This window comes from Aotus nancymaae, unplaced genomic scaffold (assembly GCF_030222135.1).
Source record: "Aotus nancymaae isolate 86718 unplaced genomic scaffold, 86718_ANA_hifiasm-v0.15.2.pri h1tg000062l, whole genome shotgun sequence".
Taxonomy (NCBI): domain Eukaryota; kingdom Metazoa; phylum Chordata; class Mammalia; order Primates; family Aotidae; genus Aotus; species Aotus nancymaae.
In genome coordinates, this window is record NW_026988476.1 from 14,790,028 (window position 1) to 14,812,809 (window position 22,782).

Below are 22,782 nucleotides of genomic sequence, written 5' to 3' on the forward strand. Positions count from 1 at the left end.
AGTCAATTAAAAGGGGATAAAAACAACTAGCAAAACCAATAAAACCAAAAGCTATTTCTTTGACAAGGTCAATAAAACTAGTAAATCTCAACCCAGACTCATTTGGGAAGAAAGAAAGAGAGAGAAGATAAAACTTATCAATATTTATCCATATAAGATAAGAATAATTATACTATAACTAGAAATAAAACATCACTGAAGATCCTACAGACATAAGAAGGACAAAAAAAGAACAAACAACATAAAAACCCTATTTTATTAAAGAAATCAGATTTTTAGTTAAAAATTCTCCCAGAAATAAAACTCCAGGCCCTGATGGCTTTTTTGCTGAATTCTGTAAAACATTCAGCAGACAATTAACACCAATTCTGCTTAATACCTATCAGATAAATAAAGCAGAGGAAACACTTCTCACTTCATCATGTGAGACCAGCATTACACTGATACCCAAACTAGACAAAGACATTAGAAAAAAAAAAATAGATCTATTTCTGGTGAACATAGTTGTAAAAATTACCAACAAAATTTTAGCACAATTGAATCCAAAAATATATTAAACAAATAGCACATTATGACTCCATTAGTTTTCACACTGCTTATAAAGCATACCTAAGACTGGGAAGAAAAAAGAGGTTTAATTGGACTTATATTCCACATGGCTGAGGAGGCCTCAGAATCATGGTGGGAGGTGAAAGGCACTTCTTACATGGCAGTGGCAAGAGAAAAATGAGGAAGAAGCAAAAGCAGAAACCCGTGATAAACCCATCAGATCTCATGAGACTTAATTCACTATTATGAGAATAGCACGGGAAAGACAGGCCCCCATGATTGAATTACCTCTACCTGGGCCCCTCCTACAACAGGTGGGAATTCTGGGAAATACAATTCAAGTTGAGATTTTGGTGGGGATACAGCCAAACCATATCCACAACCAAGTAGGAACTTTCCAGGGAATGAAAGGATTTAACATTTGAAAATCAATCAACAAAACTCACTACATTAAGAGACCAAAACTGAAAACCATATAGTGATCTTAATAGATCCATAAAACGCATTCACCAAAATACTACACTCATTTCTAATGAAAGAACTCTCAGCTAAGTAGGAATAGAAGGAAATTTCCTCAACCAGAGGAAAAAGGCATCTATGAAAAACCTATAGCTAACATCATAATTAGTCCTAAAGATTTCCCCCAAGATCAAGAACAAGGCAAAATATTTGCTTTCACTACTTGTATTAAGAGTTCTCGCAAATACAATAAGTCAAGAGAAACAAACTGAAAGTATTTAAATAAGGAAAAAAATTAAAACATGTATTTGCAAATGACGTGATGCTCTATACAGAAAATTCTGAGTAATCTACAAAAAAATCTACCAGAGCTATTAAATGAGATTGGGAAGATCTTAGTATTCAAGGCCAATACAAAATGTCAATTGTATTGCTATATGATAGCAACAAAAAATTGGAAGGTAAAATGAAAAAATTAATAGCATCAAAAAAATAGAACACTTAATAAATTTTGTAAAACCAAAAGCTGCAAGTCATCTGAGAGAAATTAAAGAAAGTCTAAATAAATGTAGATACATATTAATAAGTGTGTTCATGGATCAGAAGATTTGTTATTATTAGAATATCATTTCTTTCCAAATTGAACTTTAGATTCAGTGCAATCTCAGCAAGAGTTTTTGTGGAAATACACTAATTCAAACATTTGCATGAAAGTGCAAAAGACCCAGAATTGTTAAAACAACTTTTAGAAAGAAGAAAAATATTGGAAAACTAACATTACCTGATTTCAAGATATAAATCTACTGGTTTCAAGACAATGTTGAGTTGATGTAAAGACAGACAGATAGATCAATGGAACAAAATAGAGTGCACTAAAGTATACAACTATATGTATGATCAATTAATTTTCAACAAAGGCTCCAAGGCAGTTCAATGTGGACAAGATAATCACTTAAACAAATAGTGTTGGGAGATGGGGCTACCTGTATGTCTAAAAACACAAAAGTTAACTTCATATTTCTTCTCACACCACATAAAAAGATTACTGATGACAGATCTTAGAATTAAGTATAAGATACAGGACAGACCGGGCACGGTAGCGCATGCCTGTAATCCCAGAACTGTGGGAGGCCGAGGCAGGCGGATCACCTGACGTTGGGAGTTCAAGACCAACCTGACAAGATGGAGAAACCCCATCTCTGCTAAAAATGCAAAATTAGCCAGGAGTGGTGGCATATGCCTGTAATCCCAGCCACTCGGGAAGCTGAGGCAGGAGAATGCTTGAACCCAGGAGGCAGAGGCTGTGGTGAGCCAAGATTGCGCCATCGCACTCCAGCCTGGGTGATAGAGTGAAACTCCACCTCAAAAAAAAAAAAAAGATAGAGAACAATGGCAGTTTTCAAGGAAAACTTAGGAAGAAATCCTAGTAATACTCAGTGTGGCAAACTGAAAATACCCCAAAAGTGTATCAAATGAATTTAAAATTTTTACAATATTCATATAACTGAATACAACTTTGCAATAAAAAGAAAAATATATTGATACTATTTACATAACAATCTAGAAAAATGCATAAACATTTATAGTGACAGAAAACAGATCAGAAATTGCTTGTATATTTGGAGTAGAGGGGTGGAAGCAGAGAAAGAGAAGTTACAAATGATCATAGTAAGAACTTTTGAGTTATGTTCATCTTCATTGATTTCATTGTGGTGATGGTTTCATAGGTCTATACATTATGTCAAAACTCATCAAATTGTACAATTTAAGTAAGTGTAATTTATTTTACTTAGGTTATACCTCAGGAAAGCTATCTTTAAAATATTTCACATTTACGAAAAAAATTTAAAGGTTAGCCGCCTCGTGTCATTCTTACATTTGACAGAGACTATCACCTGTATGTGTTTCTATTCACACTGAATCTTTGCCAATACTTCATTACCCTAAGTTCTTTGTATTTAGATTTTCTTACTTACACCTGTCTCTTACTACTTCAAATCAATGTTTCCTGCCCTAAATTTTCACAGCTACTCCTATTGGAACTTATATTTGCAGCACTTTTTAATTTGACCACCAGAATCTCATGAATATACTTGTTTACTATTTATACAGTGTACTCTATAAATATTCAGATACAAATAAGTTCCACCTCAGCTCCAACTTTTAAGTGTTGAAAGTTTTCTCATGTTGCCAGTTAATAGATTCCATCTTTATTAAACATATTCTTATTCTAGTGTAATTCTGTACTCTCATGTGGTTTCCGAATTTAAAAAGAAAACAAGCCACAGTAGAAAATCTAAAATAGAAACAAAAAGACCTAATTTAGAAAACCAAGTTTAACTGGATTTAAGTATCTCAGAAACAGAAAAAGGAGGACTTGAACATTTCATAAAAACAGTCCTCATTCTACATGGTCTAGAATAACATTTTCAACCTCAAATTTGGCACATAGAAGAAATAACATTCTTGCAATAATTTTTATAAAATTCTCAAAAACTTAAAATATTATATATTCTTGATTACTGAGGTAGTGAAGAATGTGACAAAAATTCAACAATTATAGGACATCAAAGATTAACAAGGTTTGACATCATCAACCTAGAGTTTTCACTAAATGGAGAAATACAATGACAAAATTTTAAAAATTTTAAGAAAATCTCAACATTTCAGCACATTGCCATTAATTTGTAGCTAGACAAAATATTTTCCCAAAGTTGTTATAACCATGGAAAACTAGATGTCCTTTAATAACAGACATCTTAGAATACTTATTGTTATCTTGATGCTCTTTAAGAACTTCAAAAGCTTTTACTACAGTAATTTGATTTTATTCTAAGTTGTTCTTCACTACCAATTCATAGAGCAAAAAGCATAAGCCAAACTTCCAAGGGACTCATTATGTTCTCGGTTGAAATCAAATTAAAACTAAACACAGGAATGTGCCCTCAAGGCCATCTAAGTATATTTTTCTTTATATTTACACATTTTTTTTAGTACTTGATCTATGACCATCTTCATTTCACTGAACTGAAAACTTTTACAAAGGAAATAAGTCTTTCTATCCAGACATTGAAATGTAAACTATACAAGAGGATAAAGAAGAACACCTAGGCTAAAACCAGGAAAGTAATGCTTGTCTCAGAAGGAATTAAATGAAAAGAGAATAAGAAATACGATGAATTATAATAAGGAGAAAGAGAACATCACATAACTTTAGATGTGTGACTAAGACTCAAGGAATTTAAAGTAGATGACAGATCTGCAGAAAAGACACTGGCTTTTCCACTGGAAACTATATTTACTTATAAAGGAAAGGCAAAGAAAAGATGGCTGCAGAGTAAACTTTACCCGTGTCAACAGGTTTATTGTAGGAAGGATATTTTAAGTTAATTTTTTTCAATTATAAACTTACTTCAAAATAGGCATTTTATATGCCATAGATTTGAATGAAAGTAACACAAGTAATTTTATACTGCTACAGTTTTTATTGTTCATTTTCCAACCTGTGTTCCAAGTCTTGGGGTTCTCTTTAATTTCCCTTAATGACAAAGCTACTTCCAGCTGCCCACTCTTTTCTAAAGTATGTTCTTCCAGAACCGCCTAGCTGCTTCCGATTGCTAGCTTAGGTACAACCTGACTACAGTTCAGGATGGTTTTTTAAATTCTATATGAAAGACACCTTCTATTTCAAGAATGGGAACCTGTCCATCATTGGTATTAGATAAATCTTTATGGACAGGATTTGTTTTTAAAACCTCTTCAAATTTTGCATCATCTTCCGAAACAACTGCTGGAATTCCTGCCACCTGGGGTGACTGAAGTCCAGTAGACATATTTGCTACCAGAGCCTCATTTTCAGGGGTTTGTTCAGATGGTGGAGGTGAACCTTCAGCAGATACCTCTTGTATAGGAAACTCCTCAGTCAGAAGCAAATCAGCGGGTGGGGAATGTTCGTCAACAGGGACCTCTTCTGCAGGGACCTCATCAGCTGCGGGAGAGTGTACTTCAGCGAGGGTCTCTTCCGCAGGAGTCTCCTCAGCTGATGGAGGCTGAACTTCAGCAGGGGTCTCCTCAGCTGGTGGAAACTGAACTTCAGCAGGAAGTTCTTCTGCAGGAGCTTCTATAGCTGCTAGAAGCTGAATCGCAGCAGAGGCCTCTTCTGCAGTGGTCTCTTCAGCTGATGGAGACTGAAATTCATCAGGAGCCTCTTCTGCAGGGTTCTCCATAGCTGTTGAAAGCTGATGTTCCTGAGCCTTTTCTCTAGGAGCCTCTTCAAGTAATTGAGGCTGACCTTCAGCAAGGGCTTCTTCAGCAGTGGTAGGCTCTAATTTTGCTGGGGCCTCTTCAAGGGCACCCTCAGCTGGTAAAGGCCATACTTCAGTGGGAGCCTTTTCAGATGAGGGAGACCAAATTTTAGAAGGAAGCTCTACTGAATGAGACTTTTCAGCTGGTGGAGGCTGAATTTCAGCAGGAAACTCCACTAATGAAGCCTCTTTAGCTGGTGGAGGCTGAACTTTAACAGAATTCTTGGCAACTGCAGTGGCTGCCTCAGCAGCAGGAGTCTCTTCTGTTGGTGGCTCTACTTGGACATAGATGTTTTCAGTGGTTCTGGGCTCTGCCTCAGCAGTGGACTCTTCAACTAATGAAGGCTGTATTTCAGCTGGGAATGTTTCTGTTGGTGGAGGCTCTATTATAGCAGGAGCCACTTTTTCAGCAGCAGAACCTTCTTGTACAACAGGTATAGTCACTTCTTGCTTAAGCTCGTCTTCTAAGAGTACCGGAGGACTGTTTTTAGTCTCCTGAGTAAATGAAGTTCTGCTGATACTTTTCTGCCTAATTTCTTCAGTCCTACTTGTTGCTGGTTGAAATTCAGGGTGTTCACTAACAAAAATCTTTCCCGAGGATTTATGTTTCAGGGCACCTTCCTTTGACGTTATGGAAGAACTATGTGGCCTGGAAATAACTACTATTTCTGATTCATTAAAGAATGTCTGTTGTTCCTTGTCCACTTTTTCTACGTGGGGGATGTTCATCATGGTCCAGTCTCCAGTACAGTTGGTCTGCTGAGATCTGTCCATTTTTAGTTGAACTGAAGGTATGTTTGGTGGAATTTCTACTTCCTGAACACTCTCTGGCAATTCAATACCCGCTTCTCTAACATCAGCTGATTTTTCTTCAGGTACCACAGTTTCCTCAACTAACTTGACTTCTTTTTTCTCTTCTACAATGATATCTGTCTGGAGAGACTTACCAGTCATTTCCTGTCCATGCTTTCTCTTTGTCCTTGTTTGCCGAAGTTCAGAAGATATTCTGAGAGACTCATAGGCATTGGCAGGGTAGTTGCCTTTGCTTGCAGCAATATTAGCAATACTATGGGTAGCTTTGGGGCTAGATGACTGTGGCATGGCCATGTGTTTCTTTTCCTCTTTTATATCAGTTTGCTGGGATTTGTCTACCGTTGGTTGGCTGGGTCGTCTTCTCTTTCGAACTTCTTGCCTCCATGCTGAGATAGGCTGATCAGGGTCTTCACTTTCTTCCATTTTTAAGACTAGTGACTTCAAATTTGTTAATTTTCAAGTAATGACCAAAAATCACAAATGTACCAAGTGTCGAAGACTTTGCCTATCTTAGGTGTCATTCTGTCGAGCTCCCTCAGCAAAAAAGTAATTCATAAGTTGTTGCATTCCATACCCACACTCTTGTTGGATCCCACCTTATTCAGTCAGCATCTTTCTTGCTTAGTCTCTGTTATGACTAGATACCACTTTGAGAAGTTTCCTTCAAGGGTCTATGACATCATAGCCAGTTCTGCCTTCAAGATCCCATCAGTTGTGTTCCTAGGACTTTTAAACAGTATGCACTCATAGGTAATGGCTGCAAGTGAGACATCTACTTTTTGAAACAAGTCAAGTTGAAAAAAGCATTTGTCTACAAAAGAACATCAGGTAAATTCCAGTAATGCCACTTTCTAATTGCTGAAATTGATGCTTTTAAACTTTCAAATCTGTTCTTTTCATTCTATTATCCAAGACAGTAACGCAGAATTGAGAATGCTGCATCCTATTTTCTTTCTTTCTTTTTTTTTTGAGACAGAGTCTTGCTCTGTCACCAGGTGCCAAGCTGGAGTACAGTGGCGAAATCTTGGCTCACTGCAATCTCCACCTCCTGGGTTCAAGCAATTATCCTGCCTCAGCCTCCCCAGTAGCTGGGACTACATGCGCACACCACCACGCCCAGCTAATTTTTGTATTTTTGTAGTAGAGACAGGGTTTCACCATGTTGGCCAGGATGGTCTTGATCTCTTGACCTCGTGATCCGTCCGCCTCGGCTTCCCAAAGGGCTGGGATGTCTATTTTCAATTGTAGAAAACAACCAATAACATGTGTGAGGCTGTTCTATCAATGTATGTTTATATGACCTGAAAGGAAGTTACTAGTGTTTGAAAAACGAATTCTGAAGTTCATCTCCATGTAAGCTCCTTTTCTACATCCTTAGCCTTCAGTAACTCAAGAGCCTATTATCAAAATATAGAAGGCATGCTTATCTTCTAAAACATCTTGAGATACTTTAATTTTTATTTAACTATTTTACAGTGTAGTTCTACCCCAAATTTGGCAACTAAAAGAATGAGTCTAAATACATGCCAAGTGAGATAAAATGCACCTTTTGAAGTAGTCATATTAGACTCTGCTGAGTCACTACATGGGAATGAATGCCCCAATGTAGATAAAAACTTTATTTTTATATTTGTTTTGTTTTTTGAGACAGGATCTCATTCTGTAACCCTGGCTGGAGTGCAGTAGTGCAATCATAGCTCACTGCAGCCTCAGTCTTCTGGGCTTAAGCAATACTCCTACATCAGCCTCCCCAGTAGCTGAGATTACAGGCATGAGCCGCTGTACCAGCTGAAGACAAAAACATTAAATTGAAGCTATGAAAAGGAGGAATTCCAATCAAGCAGGCTATAGATGGCAATGTATGGATTTGGAATACAGATAAAATTTTAACTCATACCACTCAAGAATTTTATAGAAAGATGAATATTGATTAAACAATGTGTGAAAATATTGTGCATTAGTCTGAGGAAAGTTAAGAAGAGAAAATAAACTTTTAAAATACAGTCATAGGAGACAATGTAATAACCATATGCCAAATAATAATTATGACTGCATTAATCTGGGAATATTTTAAAATTTATTTATGCCATATTGCCCCTAGAAAACATAGTGAATTGAATAATTCTCTTTTTTTTCACATGCATTGGTGTTATGAGCTGAATGTTTGTGGCCCTGCTGTTTATCCACAAATTCATATGTTGGAACCCCCAAAGTTATGGTACTTAAAGATGGGATCTTTGGGAGTTGCAGACATACCTCATTTTATTACACTTCACTTATTTGTGTTTTTCAGACACTGCACTTTTCACAAATTGAAAGTTTGTGGCAAGCCTGCATCAAGAAAGTTCATTGGTGTTATGAATAACATACATTGTACCCATTAGGTAATTTCTTATCATCCCACACTTCCGAGTTTCCATTGTCTGTCATTCCACACTCTGTATCCATGTGGATGCATTATTTAGCTCCCGGTTATAAGTGATAAGATGCATTGCCTTTCTGTTTCTGAGTTGTTTATCTTAAAATAATGGCCTCCAGTTGCATTCATGTTGCAGCGAAAAACATAACTTCATTCTTTTTCAGGGTTAAATAGCATTCCATCATGTATATACATTACATTGGCTTTATCCAGTCATCCATTGATGGACACTTAAGTTGATTCCTTATCTGTGCTACTGTGAATATTACTGTGATAAACATTCTAGTACAGGTATCTTTCTGGTGTAATGATCACTCATTCTTTAATTTGATTATTTGGGGTGTTTTTCTATTGAGTTTTTGAGCTCCTTATATATTCTGGTTATTAATCTCTTATCAGATGGTTAGTTTGCAAATAATTTCTCCCACTCATTGTCTCTTCACTTTGTCTTTTCACTTTGTTGTCTCTTTCCTTTGCTGTGCCCATTCGTCTGTTTTTGCTTTGGTTGCCTGTGCTTGCCCAGACCAATGTCCTGGAGTATTTTTACGAGTTTCATAGTGTTGTATCTTAGATTTAAGTCTTTAATCCATTTTGATTTGATTTTTATGTATGGTGAAAGATAGGGGTCTAGTTTCATTCTTTTGCATATAGTGATCCAGTTTTCCCAACACCATTCATTGAAATGACTATCTTTCCCCCATTGTGTGTTCCTGTTGCCTTTCTCAAAAATCAGTTGGTTGTATGTAAATTCTTGGATTTATATCAAGGTTCTCTGTTCTGTTTTATTGATCTATGTGCCTGTTTTTATTCTAGTACTGTGCTATTTGATTACTATACTTTGTAATAAATTTTGAAGTTGGATGGTATGATGCCTTCAGCTTTGTTCTTTTGGCACAGGACTGCTTTAGCTAGTCAGGGTTTTTGTGGTTTCATACAAATGTAAGGATACTTTATTCTATTTCTCTAAAGAATGGCATTGGTATTTTGTTAGGGATAGCATTGAATCTATAAATTGCTGAGCAGAATTGTAATTATAATAATGTTGATTATTCCAATCCATGACCATGGAATGTCTTCCCATTTTTGTATAATATTCTACTTGTTTTATTAGAGTTTTATAGTTATTCTTGTCAAGATCTTACATGTCATTGGCTAGACTGATTCTTAAGTATTTTATATTTTTGTAGCTACTGTAAATGGGATTGCTTTATTGATTTTTTTCAGATCACTATTGGCATGTAAAAATGCTCCTGATTTTTATATATTTATTTTGTTTCTGCAACTTTACTGAATTTATCAGTTTAAACAGTTTTTTGGTGGAGTCTGTAGGCTTTCTTAGGTATAAGATCATGTTATCTGTGACCAAGGCTAATTTGACTTTTTCCTTTCCAATGTGAATGTTCCTTGTTTCTTTTTCTTGCTTAATTGATCTATCTAGGGCATCCAGTGTTAGGTGGAATAATGGTGGCAAAAGTGGTGTCTTGTTCCAGGTTTTAAAAGAATCCAGTTTTTCCCCATTCAACACAATGCTAGATGTGGGTTTGTCATATATGGTCTTTATTATTTTAAGGTATGTCCTTTCTATATCCACTTTGATGAGGATTTTTATCACAAAGAAATGTTAAATTTTGTCAAGTGCTTTTTTGGCATCTATTGAAATTATGTGATTTTTGTTCCTGATACAGTTGAGGTGGTGTAACATATTCATTGATTTACGTATGTTGAACCATCCTTACATCCCTGGGATCAATCCCATTTGATCATGCTGAATGATCTTTTTAATGTGTTGTTGTATTTAGTTTGCTAGTATTTTGTTGAGGATTTTTGTGTCTTGTTCAGTAGATTGGCCTGTAGTTTTCTTTTTTGCTGTGTCCTTCCCTGGTTTTGGAATTAGAGTAATGCTGGCCTTGTAAAATGACCTTGGAAGTTCTCCTGCCTCTTCTGTTTTTGGAATAAAGAGAATTGATACTAGTTCTTCTTTAAAGGTTTGGTAAAATGCAGCAGTGAAGCCCTCAGGTCCTGGGCTTTTTTCTTAGTAAGTCTAGATAATGGTTTGTTGATTTTACTTTTCAAAAAAAATCTTTTTGCTTTGCTGATTTTCTGTATTGTTTTTTAGTCTCCATTTTATTTATTACTGCACTGATCTTTATTATTTCTTTCCTTGTACTAATTCTAGGTTTGGTTTGTTCTTGCCTAATTCCTTGAGGTGCATCATTAGGTTGTTTATTTGAAGGCTTTCTACCTTTATAATACGGGCATTATTGCCATAAACTTACTTCTTGGTACTGCTTTTGCCATATCCTGTAGATTTTGGTATGTTGTATTTTCATTTTCATTTGTTTCAAGAAATTTTAAATTTCTTAACTTCTTCATTGATTCATTGGTTGATCTGGAGCATGTTGTTTAATTTCCATGTGTTTGTGTATTTTCTATACTTCCTCTTGTTACTGATGTCTAGTTTTATTCCATTGTGGCCAGAAAATGTACTTGATATGGTTTTTATTTTTTAAAATTGATTCAGACTTGCTTTGTAGCCTGATACGGTCTATTCTAAAGAATTTTCCATGTGCTGATGAAAAGAATGTGTATTCTGCAGTAGTTAGGTTAAAGGTTCTTTAAATATCAGTTAGGCCTATTAGATCCAGTGTGTTGTTTAACTCTGTTTCTTTGTTCCTTTTGAGCAGTCTGTTACTGACAGTGGAGTATTAATGTCCCCTACTAATGTATTGAAGTTTAGCTCTCTCTTTAGATCTATTAATGTTTGCTTCATACACTTGGGATCCCCAGTGTTAAAGGCATAGATATTTAGGATTTGCATATCATCTTGCTGAATTGACTCCTTTATCATAATATAATGACTTTCTTTGTCATTTTTACAGTCTTAGATTTGCAGGCTATTTTATATAAGTGTAGCTACCCCTGTTCATTTTTGGTGTCCAGTTACATGGAATATCTTTTCCACCACTTCACTTTCAGTTTATGTGTGTCTCTATAGGTGAAGTGGATTTCTTGAAGGCAGCGCGTAGGTGGGTCTTGTTTCTTTATCCATGCAGCCACTCTATGTCTTTTAATTAAATCATTTGTAACTGTTTACATTCAGTGTTATTATTGAAAAGACTTACTATTGCCATTTTTTGGCTTGTTTTTTCTGGTTTTAAGATTCCTCTCTTCCTATTCTCCTTCCTTTCTGTCTTCCTTTGTGGTTAAGTGGTTGCATTTGGTAGTATGTTTTAATTTGTTTTTATTTTTAGTGAATTTAGTGTAGGTTTTTGCACTGTGGTTACCATGAGGCTTACCAAGTTATTTTACATAACAAGTTATTTTAAAGAGATGACAACTTATCTTACATCGCAAGCAAGATAACAGAAACAAAAGTCAAAAAAACTCACACACAAAAAAGTCTACACTTTAACTCTACCTTCCCTCCTCCCGCACTGTGACATTTAGTCCTCTCAATGTATGTATTTTTATATTACCTATCTCTTAGCAGGTTGCTGTAGCAATATTATTTTTGGGTATTTGTCTTTTGGGCTTCATGCTAGATTTTAGAGTAGATTGCACACACTATAAATACAGTAATAGAGTATGCTAGATTTTCCTATTTACTTAATTTAAACAATGGGTTTTTTACCTTAAAGTTTTCTTTTGCACATTAGTGCTCTTTTCTTTCAGACTGATAAACTTCCTTTAGCATTTCTTGCAAGACAAGTCTGGTGGTGGTGAATTCTCCCATTTTTTGTTTGAGAAAAAAAAATTTCTTTCCTTCATAGTTAAATGTTAATTTTGCTGGATGCAGTATTCTTTGATGACCATTTTTTTTTTCTTTGGGTATTTTGAAAATGTCATTCTACTTCCTCCTGCCTGTATGGTTTGAGAAGTCGGTTGCCAGATGAATTTGGAACTTCTTCCTATGTTATTTGTTTCTTTTCTCTGTCATAGTAAACTGCCTTTTGCTACTAGTATTAGCTTATTCATAACTATATCATGCATAGATAATTTTAAAAATTACCTAAGATTTCAAGTAGAATAATGAGAGATTTCATGGAGCAGTTTCTCATTCCATGCTTAAGATATACATATGCTTCTTTTGCTCTGCTCATCTACATGACCCCACTAATATTACACAATCTCTCTTTGAATTTAGGATTTGGCATTTTATCTTTTGTTCTGGAAATCTCAGATGATTCAGCTCTCTCTCCCTCACTTGGTTCACATCTGTTATGGATTGGATTGTATTTCCCCAAAAGGTATGTTGAAGTCCTACCACCAGTACCTGTGAATATGACCTTCTTTGGAAATACAGTCTTTAGAGATGTAATCAGATTAAGATGATATCCTTATAAGAAGAAAAAGATTGGGGCTGGGTGCCATGGCTCATGCCTGTAATCTCAGCACTTTCAGAGGCCAAAGCAGGTGGATCACTTGAGGTCTACAGGTCTGCCTATAGTCCCAGCTACATAGGAGGATCACTTGAGCAGGAGGATCACAGGAGGCAGAGATCACAGTGAGCCAAGATTGTGCCACTGGATACCAGCCTGGGTGACAGAAGAAGACCGTCTCCAAAAAAAAAAAAAAAAAAAACACAAAAAACCCATCACATTGTGCACCTTAAATGTATACAAGTTTTATGTGTTGAATACATAAAGTTTTTAAAATATGCACACAACTTACCAACAATTCTACTTTCAAGAAACTTGATTTTGGGAAATAATTATTTTCTCAAGAAATGTTTTTGAGCACTTATATGTTCCAGTGACTGCTGCTAGGTATTAGGGAAATGAGAAAACTAGACAATGTTTTTGACCTCATGTACCTTAAAGTCTAGTGGGAGAAACTGAATATATAAGCAAGTTTAAAAATAATAAAATGTATGTTAAGTAGTGAAGACAGAGTATACTTTACCTTGGTTAATAGGAGCTGAAGGGGATTGTAAGAGAGAGCTTCTAACTGAGAAAGCAAAATGGAGGCACATTAGGTGGTAAACACCATGTTCTAGAAACTGTAAGAAAACTGCTATGGCTGGAGGGAAGGTCAAGTAAGGAAAACATGCATGAGATAACGCTTGAAGAAGTAGACAGGAGCCTGATGATGCAGCAACTTACAGATTCTACCAAGAATTGTTATTTTGTTTTAAATGCCACATAGAAACATTGAAGAGTTTTAAGTTTCCTCTCTCCTCTGTGTTTATATGATTGTAGGAACAAGGAGGATAATGCCTATGCTGCATAGCAAATGACCACAAATAGAGCATCTTAAAACAACACAATTTTATTCTGTTTGTGGGTCAAGGATCAAGGTACTGGTGAAATGGGTCCTCTGATGTGGATCTCACCAGGCTGGAATCTATGTCAGCGGCACCTTCAGTTAAAGCAGAGATGGATGTAGCAGGCCATCAATATATTGACAATGTCTAAAATCTTTGTGAGGGTTAGGGAAATGCCCAAAGTAAATGGATTGAATTGATGGGATCAATGAAAGATTGGAAAAGGAATCAAATGTGTATGACAGTTGACTAAGATGGCCTTAATGTCTCCTTTAGCTTGACTAAATTTCAGATAGGCTTCTTCCTGACTCTACTTTCTGACCTGTTTTCTTAGAGCATTTACTAAAACAAAACAAAAAACTTGCAAATTCTTTCTCCGCTCTTACAAGATATAAATCTTTCTAAAAGCATCTTGCCAGTTTTACAATCCAGGACTGCTTTCTCAAGGACCTGGGAGCCATCCTTTTGAAATGTGATCATCTAAGAAGGTAGTTCCCCTATCTTCTAGTCTCTGTGGGAGGATAGAAGACTAACTTCATTTAGCTCCAAGCTGTAAAACTATCTTCTGTCATGAAGATATGAGAAAATTTACTTTTCCTTTGGGTAAGGCCAATTATTAAGTGCAGCACAGACAACCCAAGATTTGCTCCACCCCAGGTCTTTGTCTCTCAAAAATCCTCCTGTCTTTGGTTTAAGTGAAGTTGAGTTCAGACAGTGTGTTCATCTCTCTTCTATTACAATAACATTGAACAAAGTCTTCCTCACTGGTTCATCTCTTGGTTTGATCCAATTTTTTGCTTTGACAGACTAAAAGAATAGATTTTTCAGGCAAAGTTTAGCATGTGTAGTAGCCAAAGTAACAAAGATATTAAGCATTATGTGATAGTGTTGTCTCAATGTTCCCAAATATCTCAGATTAAAACATGTTTTATTCTAAGTGTAGTCTGCAATCTCTTACTCCGGTAACCCTTGTTTAATCACAGGCTTCTGAATTATTTTTGTTCCATTCTTCTCTCTATCTAGTGTTTATGGCAAAAGATATATATATAGGGTAGAGTTTGGTTTTTTAGATACTGTTTTTGTCATTTTTTTAAACTAAAAGAAACATTCAGTAAATGCAAGTAAGTCTGGAATAGAAGGATATTTGTTTTTGTGTGTGTGTGTGTGGATGCTTTTATGATTCTTTGCTTTACCTCTGTGATAAGAGTCCAGAGGTGTATGTGTGTTTATTAATTCAATAAAGTTAGTTCCAGAATACATCAGTAAGTTAGGACATAGTCAGAATAATTTCCAAAAAAAAATTATACAATTCAAATCAATATTCATATGATTATTCACAAACATTCAAAAATATTTGAGTGCCTCTGAATCTTCAAGTTTTAAATTACATATTATTCTGTCTTCTATTTATTATTATGGATCTTTTCTTCACTCTTTTCCCTACATTTTATCCCAGAAGTGTGGGCCAAATGGACTTCAACAATAAGTGACATTGCTCTCTGACTTTTGTTGAATTCAGAGGTACACTTAGCAGAGATCTGATGGAGACAGAATAGTGAAGTTCTCCCAGCTCCTTTACTGAAGAGTTGCTTCAAGCTGGCTGAGTCTCTCAGCCAAACACCACAGCTTTTATAAGATCCCTTACACATAGGTCTCTCCAAACAGCACTCCCACTTCTTCTTGCCTCCAAACCAATATTCTCCTTCCCCTTTCAGCCCAGGGATAATGATGTTACTAGCCTCAAGATATCCTTTGTAATTTCCCTATATGTAAGGTCTTTTAGGTTGACTGACTGTGCCATGGATGCCATGTTAACCTCTGTGACCTGCATGGACACTCCAGATGAGTTCCTGGAAAATCTAAAGTAACTAGAAGACTGAAGAAATTATCAACCCCTGTGGCACCTACTTAACTTTGAGACATTCTCTATTGTTCCTTATTCCCACCCTAATTGATAAGGTCATTGGACTTTGTAACCAACCTTGGTCAACCTCCTGACTCCACACCCTACAACCCTCTCCCAGCTTGCAAACTTACAACCCCACTCCCAATTTGCAAAAAACCACCTAAAGTAACTTCTGTAACTTTCCACTGTCCACCCCAAACCTATAAAACCAACTCCTATCCCACTGCCCTTTGCTGATGCCTTTTTCAGCCTCAGCCCACCTGCACCCAGGTGAATTAACAGCCATATTGCTAACACAAAGCCTGTTTGGGGAGTCTCTTCATTCAGAGCTCATGTTTTAACACTATACTCTTCACAGACGTCTGTAATTAGTTCTCTTAGTAAACTCTTCTTAAATTACACAAATTGAGCATTTTCCTGCAAAGCCAGTGAATCATGCACATATCACATAAATTTAGGGATTTGAGGATGTTATTATATGTAGGTCAAGTTGGCCAGGGGGAGACCTATGTTAATTCTATCTAAATAATTATAAGCTTGCTTGGCTCAGAGTAAACTGAAGTTTATACACCGAACTAAACTATATTATTGGTGCAGTTAATCAGAAATCAAGCAGCGACAGGAGGCCTAAGGTAAAGACCATCCGAGAGCACAGTAACACCAGAGAACACCTCAGGGTGGTTGCAGAGCAGGGAATACTGCTCTGGCCCCATGAATGCCTTCTCAATATGGAGACTGTATGAGGGCCTCATAAAGAGGGCTTATGCAAAGATCTCTCAGAAGGGAAGCTCACAAGATCTGGGAGGGTCTTTGCAGATGGGAGCTGGCAAGGAGGAGAAAAGCCTTGCTAGGCAGAGATCACTGAACACCTCAGGCTCTGCCTAGGTTCTGGGAATATGGAGTGATTTTAATTGCTCTATGTCTTCAATGCTCAGGAGATAAAAGCCCATTGATGCATTGGGTGTGGTCAGATCGGGTGGTTCCTCATCCACTATACTTCTGATGCAGTCCCACCCTGATAACAATCAGTGATCAACTCAGAGTACTAGTGTAGCATGTCTCAGAAGGATCTCAAGTGCTCTGCACCTGGCTATCTTACCTACTCCTTTACCCTCCCCTTCCATGCCCATAAGATCAATGAGATTGTCCACGTAATAAGTGTTTGGGTCCCACGCTTGCCTTCGTCCCCTGGATCCGTGCTGTAATTCTACTCTTGTGTCTCTGTCTTTATTTCATTTTCTCAATCCCTTGTCACTGCCAGGACTAAGGGCACCCACGTATGGGGTTGGGGCTGGTACCCAATAATTATATATATAATAATTTGAAGTCACTGATATATGACTTAAATTATAACTCCCAGATAAGAATATACAGTTATCCATACACTCCTTTATCTAACTGTTTTACGTAAATAGTATTTGTTTCAGATTAAATCAGAATTTAGCTGGAGAGATAAGGGAGGTGAAAAGGAAGTTTGTATCAGTTCTTTTTAATCCACAACAAGAGAAAATCAAATTGAGTATTAGTTCAATTACATCAAGCTCTTATTAGGCTACATTACAGGAGTCAGAGGGTAGGAGCTTAGTGACAACAGTCAGTCATCTGCCTTTCCTAACCTAGTCCTGCTACAACAATCCAGGAAGTCTCTTTTAGGGTGAATATTGCTTAGCAATGAAGACAAAAGTCATACTTTCATTTGGGCCATGGCATAGTTGTCACTGGGCCCTCAGGTTAGTCTTTCCTTACAAAGGATATGAGTTACGTGAGCAAAGTAGGCTGCACAGCAAGTAGTCCTGGATTGTGACCCGAACTCGATGGCTTACAGAGTAATTTCTTTCTTTAATGGAGTCTCACTGTGTTGCCCAGGCTGCACTGCAGTGGTGCCATCTCAGCTCACTGCAACCTCTGCCTTCCAAGTTCCAGTGATTCCTCTGCCTCATCCTCCCAGGTAGCTGAGATTACAGGCTCAAGCCATCACCCCTGACTAATTTTTGTATTTTTAGTAGAGACGGGGTTTCAAGAGGTTGGCCAAGCTGGTAATGAACCCCTGACTTCAAGTGATCCGCCCGCCTCAGCCTCCCAAACTGCTGGAATTGTAGGCGTGAGCCACCACGCCCGGCCACAGAGTAATTTCTTTACCAAGGTGGGTTCTGCTCCTTTTTATGTTCAAACCACAAAGTTATGACATTAGAATCAGAACCTACTTCTAATCTCCCCCTCAAAAAAAAGCCCCACACAAAGGACTAAAGCATTCCTGTATGCAGCCATTAATTATCAATATGAGGTCTTAACATTCCTATTTTTATCTAAAGACTTACAATCCCTATATAGACTTAACATTTTTTCTCCTTTCCATTTCTCCTGAGAAAATTAAAGAGAATTTAACAAAATCCCATATGTAGACTTAAAGCTCAACATATATAAAACCACTCAAGTGGTTTTGTCAACAAAATGGATATATAACAAAACATTAAATTACTCCTCCAGATTATCTCTAAATCTAAAACATTACCTCTCCCAATTGAGAGAATATCAGAGTTAATCAAATATATTAATGAAAATTTTCATACCTGTTTGGGTAACTTATTGAACTCCACCTAACTTCAGTTTCTCCTTAGAAAAATGATATATGAACAGGCTCAAATGTTCCATGTATGGTAATTTGAATGAACCCTTTCAATAAAAATTTCTGTTTAGTCCAACACTACTTTTAAAAACTTTATATTTAATATTATATAGTTTAAAATAGAACATTGTTTTGACAGAAATTTGAAAAGTATAAGCTCTACTTTGAATTTTTCTAATTATATAGAAGCAGAAATGCTCAAGCAGAAAAAAAAAAGATTGAAAATGCAAATTCAGCAATTTGAAAGGCTATTAAAAATTCTTTATTAGAAAAAGAAGACCAAAGTTTTTAAACATGCTCAGAAAAAAAAAAAAATGCTTAGAAAAAATCCCCCAGGGACAAATTATGAATTTGCTGAGAAAGAACTTTAAAAGGGTATAGTTATCCCTTCTATTCATTCTAACTTTAGATCATGGATGACTACAGGTCATTTTCACAAATATATCTACCAGAAGTTTCTCTAAAAAACATATTAGAGTTAGATTATACTTGTGAAAAATCCACCGCCTCATCCAGAATAAACCTACCTTCTGACTCCTCTGCCCCACGTAAGTTCACTGAAAGAAGGTTAAAGGAGACAATCTTGGACTAGAATTTTTGCAAATAAGATGGTAGGATCTGAGGTAGAGCTGTGTTTTATCCAAATTACATGTGACCCCAAATCTTGAATGCCCTTTGACTATTTGCCCACAGAAACAACCCACCTCAATTACCTTTTAGCATTTGCTTGATTTAAATAGCCCCAAGGTGTCAAGTAGGTTTAAAAATATCTACATCAACTCTTCATGAAAGTATACAGCCTTACACACACTTAACAAAGGTAGCATTAGAGCAACTGAGAAAAAATACACTCCTACCAAATGAAGACATTTGAAATAATCCTTTGTTTAAGGGATTGAATGTACAATGGATTGAAGTTCTAGCTCAGCTGAACAACATATGTCCTTATATTCAGCTCTTGCTGAAAGGTCAGAGCTCTCCGTGGACAACAGAGACTACTGCACACACAAATGGAGCATAGCACATGACTCTGGGGATTCATTCTAAAAGTATGACTTGTCAGCTCTAGCATTACAAAGCATTAAAACCCAAGCACTGTTCTCTGATGATAACATTGTTCCTAACTACTTGGCACCAAGAGTCACACTGGAAACCACTGACAGCAATAAAAGGCAGACTGAGGAAACAGGATCCCCACTCTTCTGAATTTCAGCATGACATTACACTGTATTACATTCAGTGCATGGCTAAATCTTTTTAAGTATGAAGCCCACGGGGTTTGAGAGAAAATTTCGATGATGCATTTGGAAAAACTAGAAAGCATCCTCACCTCAACTCTACATATAATTTTTCTGCTTTAATCAGACAAACAAGCAACTATACCACCACCCTTCTGATTTGTATTCTGTTGTTTTAAAAGAGTTAGTAAAACAAATTTTTCCAATGGCAGCTTCAGAATGAATGCCAAATCAATTAACAGAGATCAAATCACAAGCTCAACCCACAGAGATTTCAAGCAGGCATTACTTGAAATCAAGTATTTTGAGGCAGACTGAATATTGATGTTGCATCAAATAAGATAGAATAGAAATGTCTACGTTTCCAAAATGAGATTGGATCCAGATTGCGAAAATCAGAGAGCGTACACAGTTCTGTACAGTGGATTAGTTCTACACATATGTGATTGTAAACATAAAAGCCTTCCCCTAATTCTGATACTGAAAGTTTCTTTAATAAGAAACAAAGGCATTACATAAGAGATGCAGTCTAACATGCAAATATCCTTCAGAGAAGAAAAACATTTATAATAAGTTTATAAATGACATTTCTGTGGGTTTTCCTTTTTTTAGAACAGGCTTTGATAATGACAAAGAGGAAGAAAACATGTAGGTCCTAAAGATCCTTAAAAGAGGGAAAGAGGTGACACAAGGTAAAAATGGGGTGGAAGATCCTGCAAATAAACATAGGCTCATAGCCTATTTCACAGTTTTTTCAAGGTTTTATTATACCATAGAAAATTACCCCAAAACATACTAACACACTGAGACCTCTGTTATATATGTGTATATATATATTTAAATATTAAACCAACATACCAACATACAAGTTTCTAGTATGTAACAATAAGAAGCATAGGTAATAAGGAAAGCACAATTTTGCCAGACCAACTTAAGGTTTTTTTAGAGAGCAATTTCTCAGTTTAAGGAGATCAGATGTCTGCAAGAATATTAAGATACAGGATTAACAATAACAAATACATGTTTAACATTTATATTCAACCAGATAAATACCAGTGATGTTTACCTGGTGGAATTTTTAAAAATGACAACATACTTACTGATTTTGTTTAAAGGATAGGGGCTGTCCCATATGAGATAATTCAGATAAAGCTTGCAGAAGAAGAGAGTCCAAGATGGACCCCAGGGAAAATCCATAGGTGACCAATGCTCTCCTCATTCAATAATAAATAGATTCATCCATATGCTAGTCAACATTTGCATAAATCTCCCACATTACTCATGTTCCTTTTCCCAATTATCTAAAGAAATATTTTAGAACTTTGGGCAATACTAAAAATATAAATCTCTATTAATGGCCTACTATGTGTCAGGGACAGTACTAAGCATATCATATAAATTATTTAACAAATATTTGAGTGTGGTCAACAGAATAACGTCCCTCCCAAAGATATCCATGTCCTAATACTCAGAAACTGTGAATATGTTAGTGTATACGACAAAGGAGAATTAGGACTGCTAATCAGATGACCTTGACATGGGGGGATTATCCTCAATTATCTGACTGGGCCAAATGTTCTTATAAGAAGAAAAGGGAGGCACAGAATGAGAGATTTGAAGATGCTATGGTGTTGGCTACTCTGTTTGAAGGTAGATGAAGAGCCATGAGCCAAGGAAAATACAGGTGGCCTTTAGAAGCTAGAAAAATAAATGGCTTCTCCCATAGAGCCTCCAGAAGCAATGCAGCTCTGCTGATACCTTGATTTTATCCCCCAGTAAGATTCATTTCTGACCTCTGACCTTCAGAACTATCAGAGAACACAGCTGTGCTGTTTGAAGCCATGAAATTTGTGGTAATTTGGTAGAGCAGCAATAAAAACCTACTACATTGACTGTTCCATTATTTCATTAATCCTTATGAAATTCTATAAATGTATGATTATTGCCGTTTTATAGATGAAGAAACTGAGTCAGAGAGTTAGTTAACTTGCCCAACTTTACCCAACTAGTGGGTACCTAAACCAAATTTCAAAATGATTCTAATTCCAAGGTCTACCCATTTAATTACTATAATTCTTCTCTCATGGGTTGATATCACCATACGCTCAACATTACAACTCCCCACCATGTATTTATTCCAATAAAAGATTTCATGACTGGGGCCTTATTCTGTATCTGCACATGAAGCAGCTGGTGCAGACTGTGGCTCTTCCAACTCAGAATGAATGAGAATGTGGTATAAAACAGTAAAACAGTGACTAAAAGCAAGGAGCAAGACTAGGAGTTTTACACATATAGATGTGAGCAATGAAGCAGGGAGGCATTCTGACAGCTGCTGATGACAAGCAGATTGGCTGCTATAGCACATCAGATGCCATGAATCACAAGAGAGCTTTCGGTAATGGTTTCCACCAGTTCAGCCCACTGACACCATTTTTCAGTGTTGACAGACTCAAATAAACATTCCCATTTCCAGTGACTCATTGGACAGAGACAATTTGACACATGGACTGACCCCTACTGGATAGAGATCCCTCTACTAAAGAACATGAATGTATACTGCAGTTTTACCATTAATCATTTAAAGTCCTATTGTTTTTCCCTCTGATTTTTATTAGTTTTCATGGAAACAGCAATTGACTAAACCTCATGCTCAGTATAAATCCACTCAGAAGTCCCTACTCCAAGTCTCAAGGTTTTACTCCTTTCCAATCAATTCTCTATGACATAAGAGATTTGGCAAGATTGCAACTTATGCTGTAATTCTGCAACCTGCACAATTAAATTTTGTGTCTGATTTTCAGCAAGCTATAAGAAACAAGAGATATTTTTAAAGCAGTTCTCTTGTTCTCTGATAATGACTTTGGCTGTAAGCTTAGAGACAGACCTGGGTTTGAATTTCTTCCGTGAGTGCTCCAGTGCATTTGAAGAAAACCATTCCATACCGCAGTGCTCGTAGTCGTCATTACTTCCATAATGGTCAGCAGCTACCAATGCACTTGATTATTAGACACTTCCACACAATTAACAGCAGATGAAAATTTTAATAATCCCGATGACACTATATACCATATATTACGAATATCTCATTACATATTTGCACAGAACTCAGTGCTGATGCAAACTCAGGTACACACAATGCAATCCCCAAATCTCATCTTTGAAGGTCTGGTTTTTGAGACTACTCCTAGTACTAGTTTTGTAT

General features: G+C 36.5%; 1 protein-coding gene across 1 annotated transcript; it reads right to left on the reverse strand.

Moving 5' to 3' along the window:
* Positions 1–4,652: 4,652 nt before the first annotated feature.
* On the reverse strand, positions 4,653–6,548 carry FSCB (fibrous sheath CABYR binding protein). Its single transcript, XM_064365715.1, has one exon. The coding sequence runs from the start codon at positions 6,546–6,548 to the stop codon at positions 4,653–4,655; it is 1,896 nt and encodes a 631-aa protein (XP_064221785.1).
* Between the last annotated feature and the right edge of the window lie 16,234 nt (positions 6,549–22,782).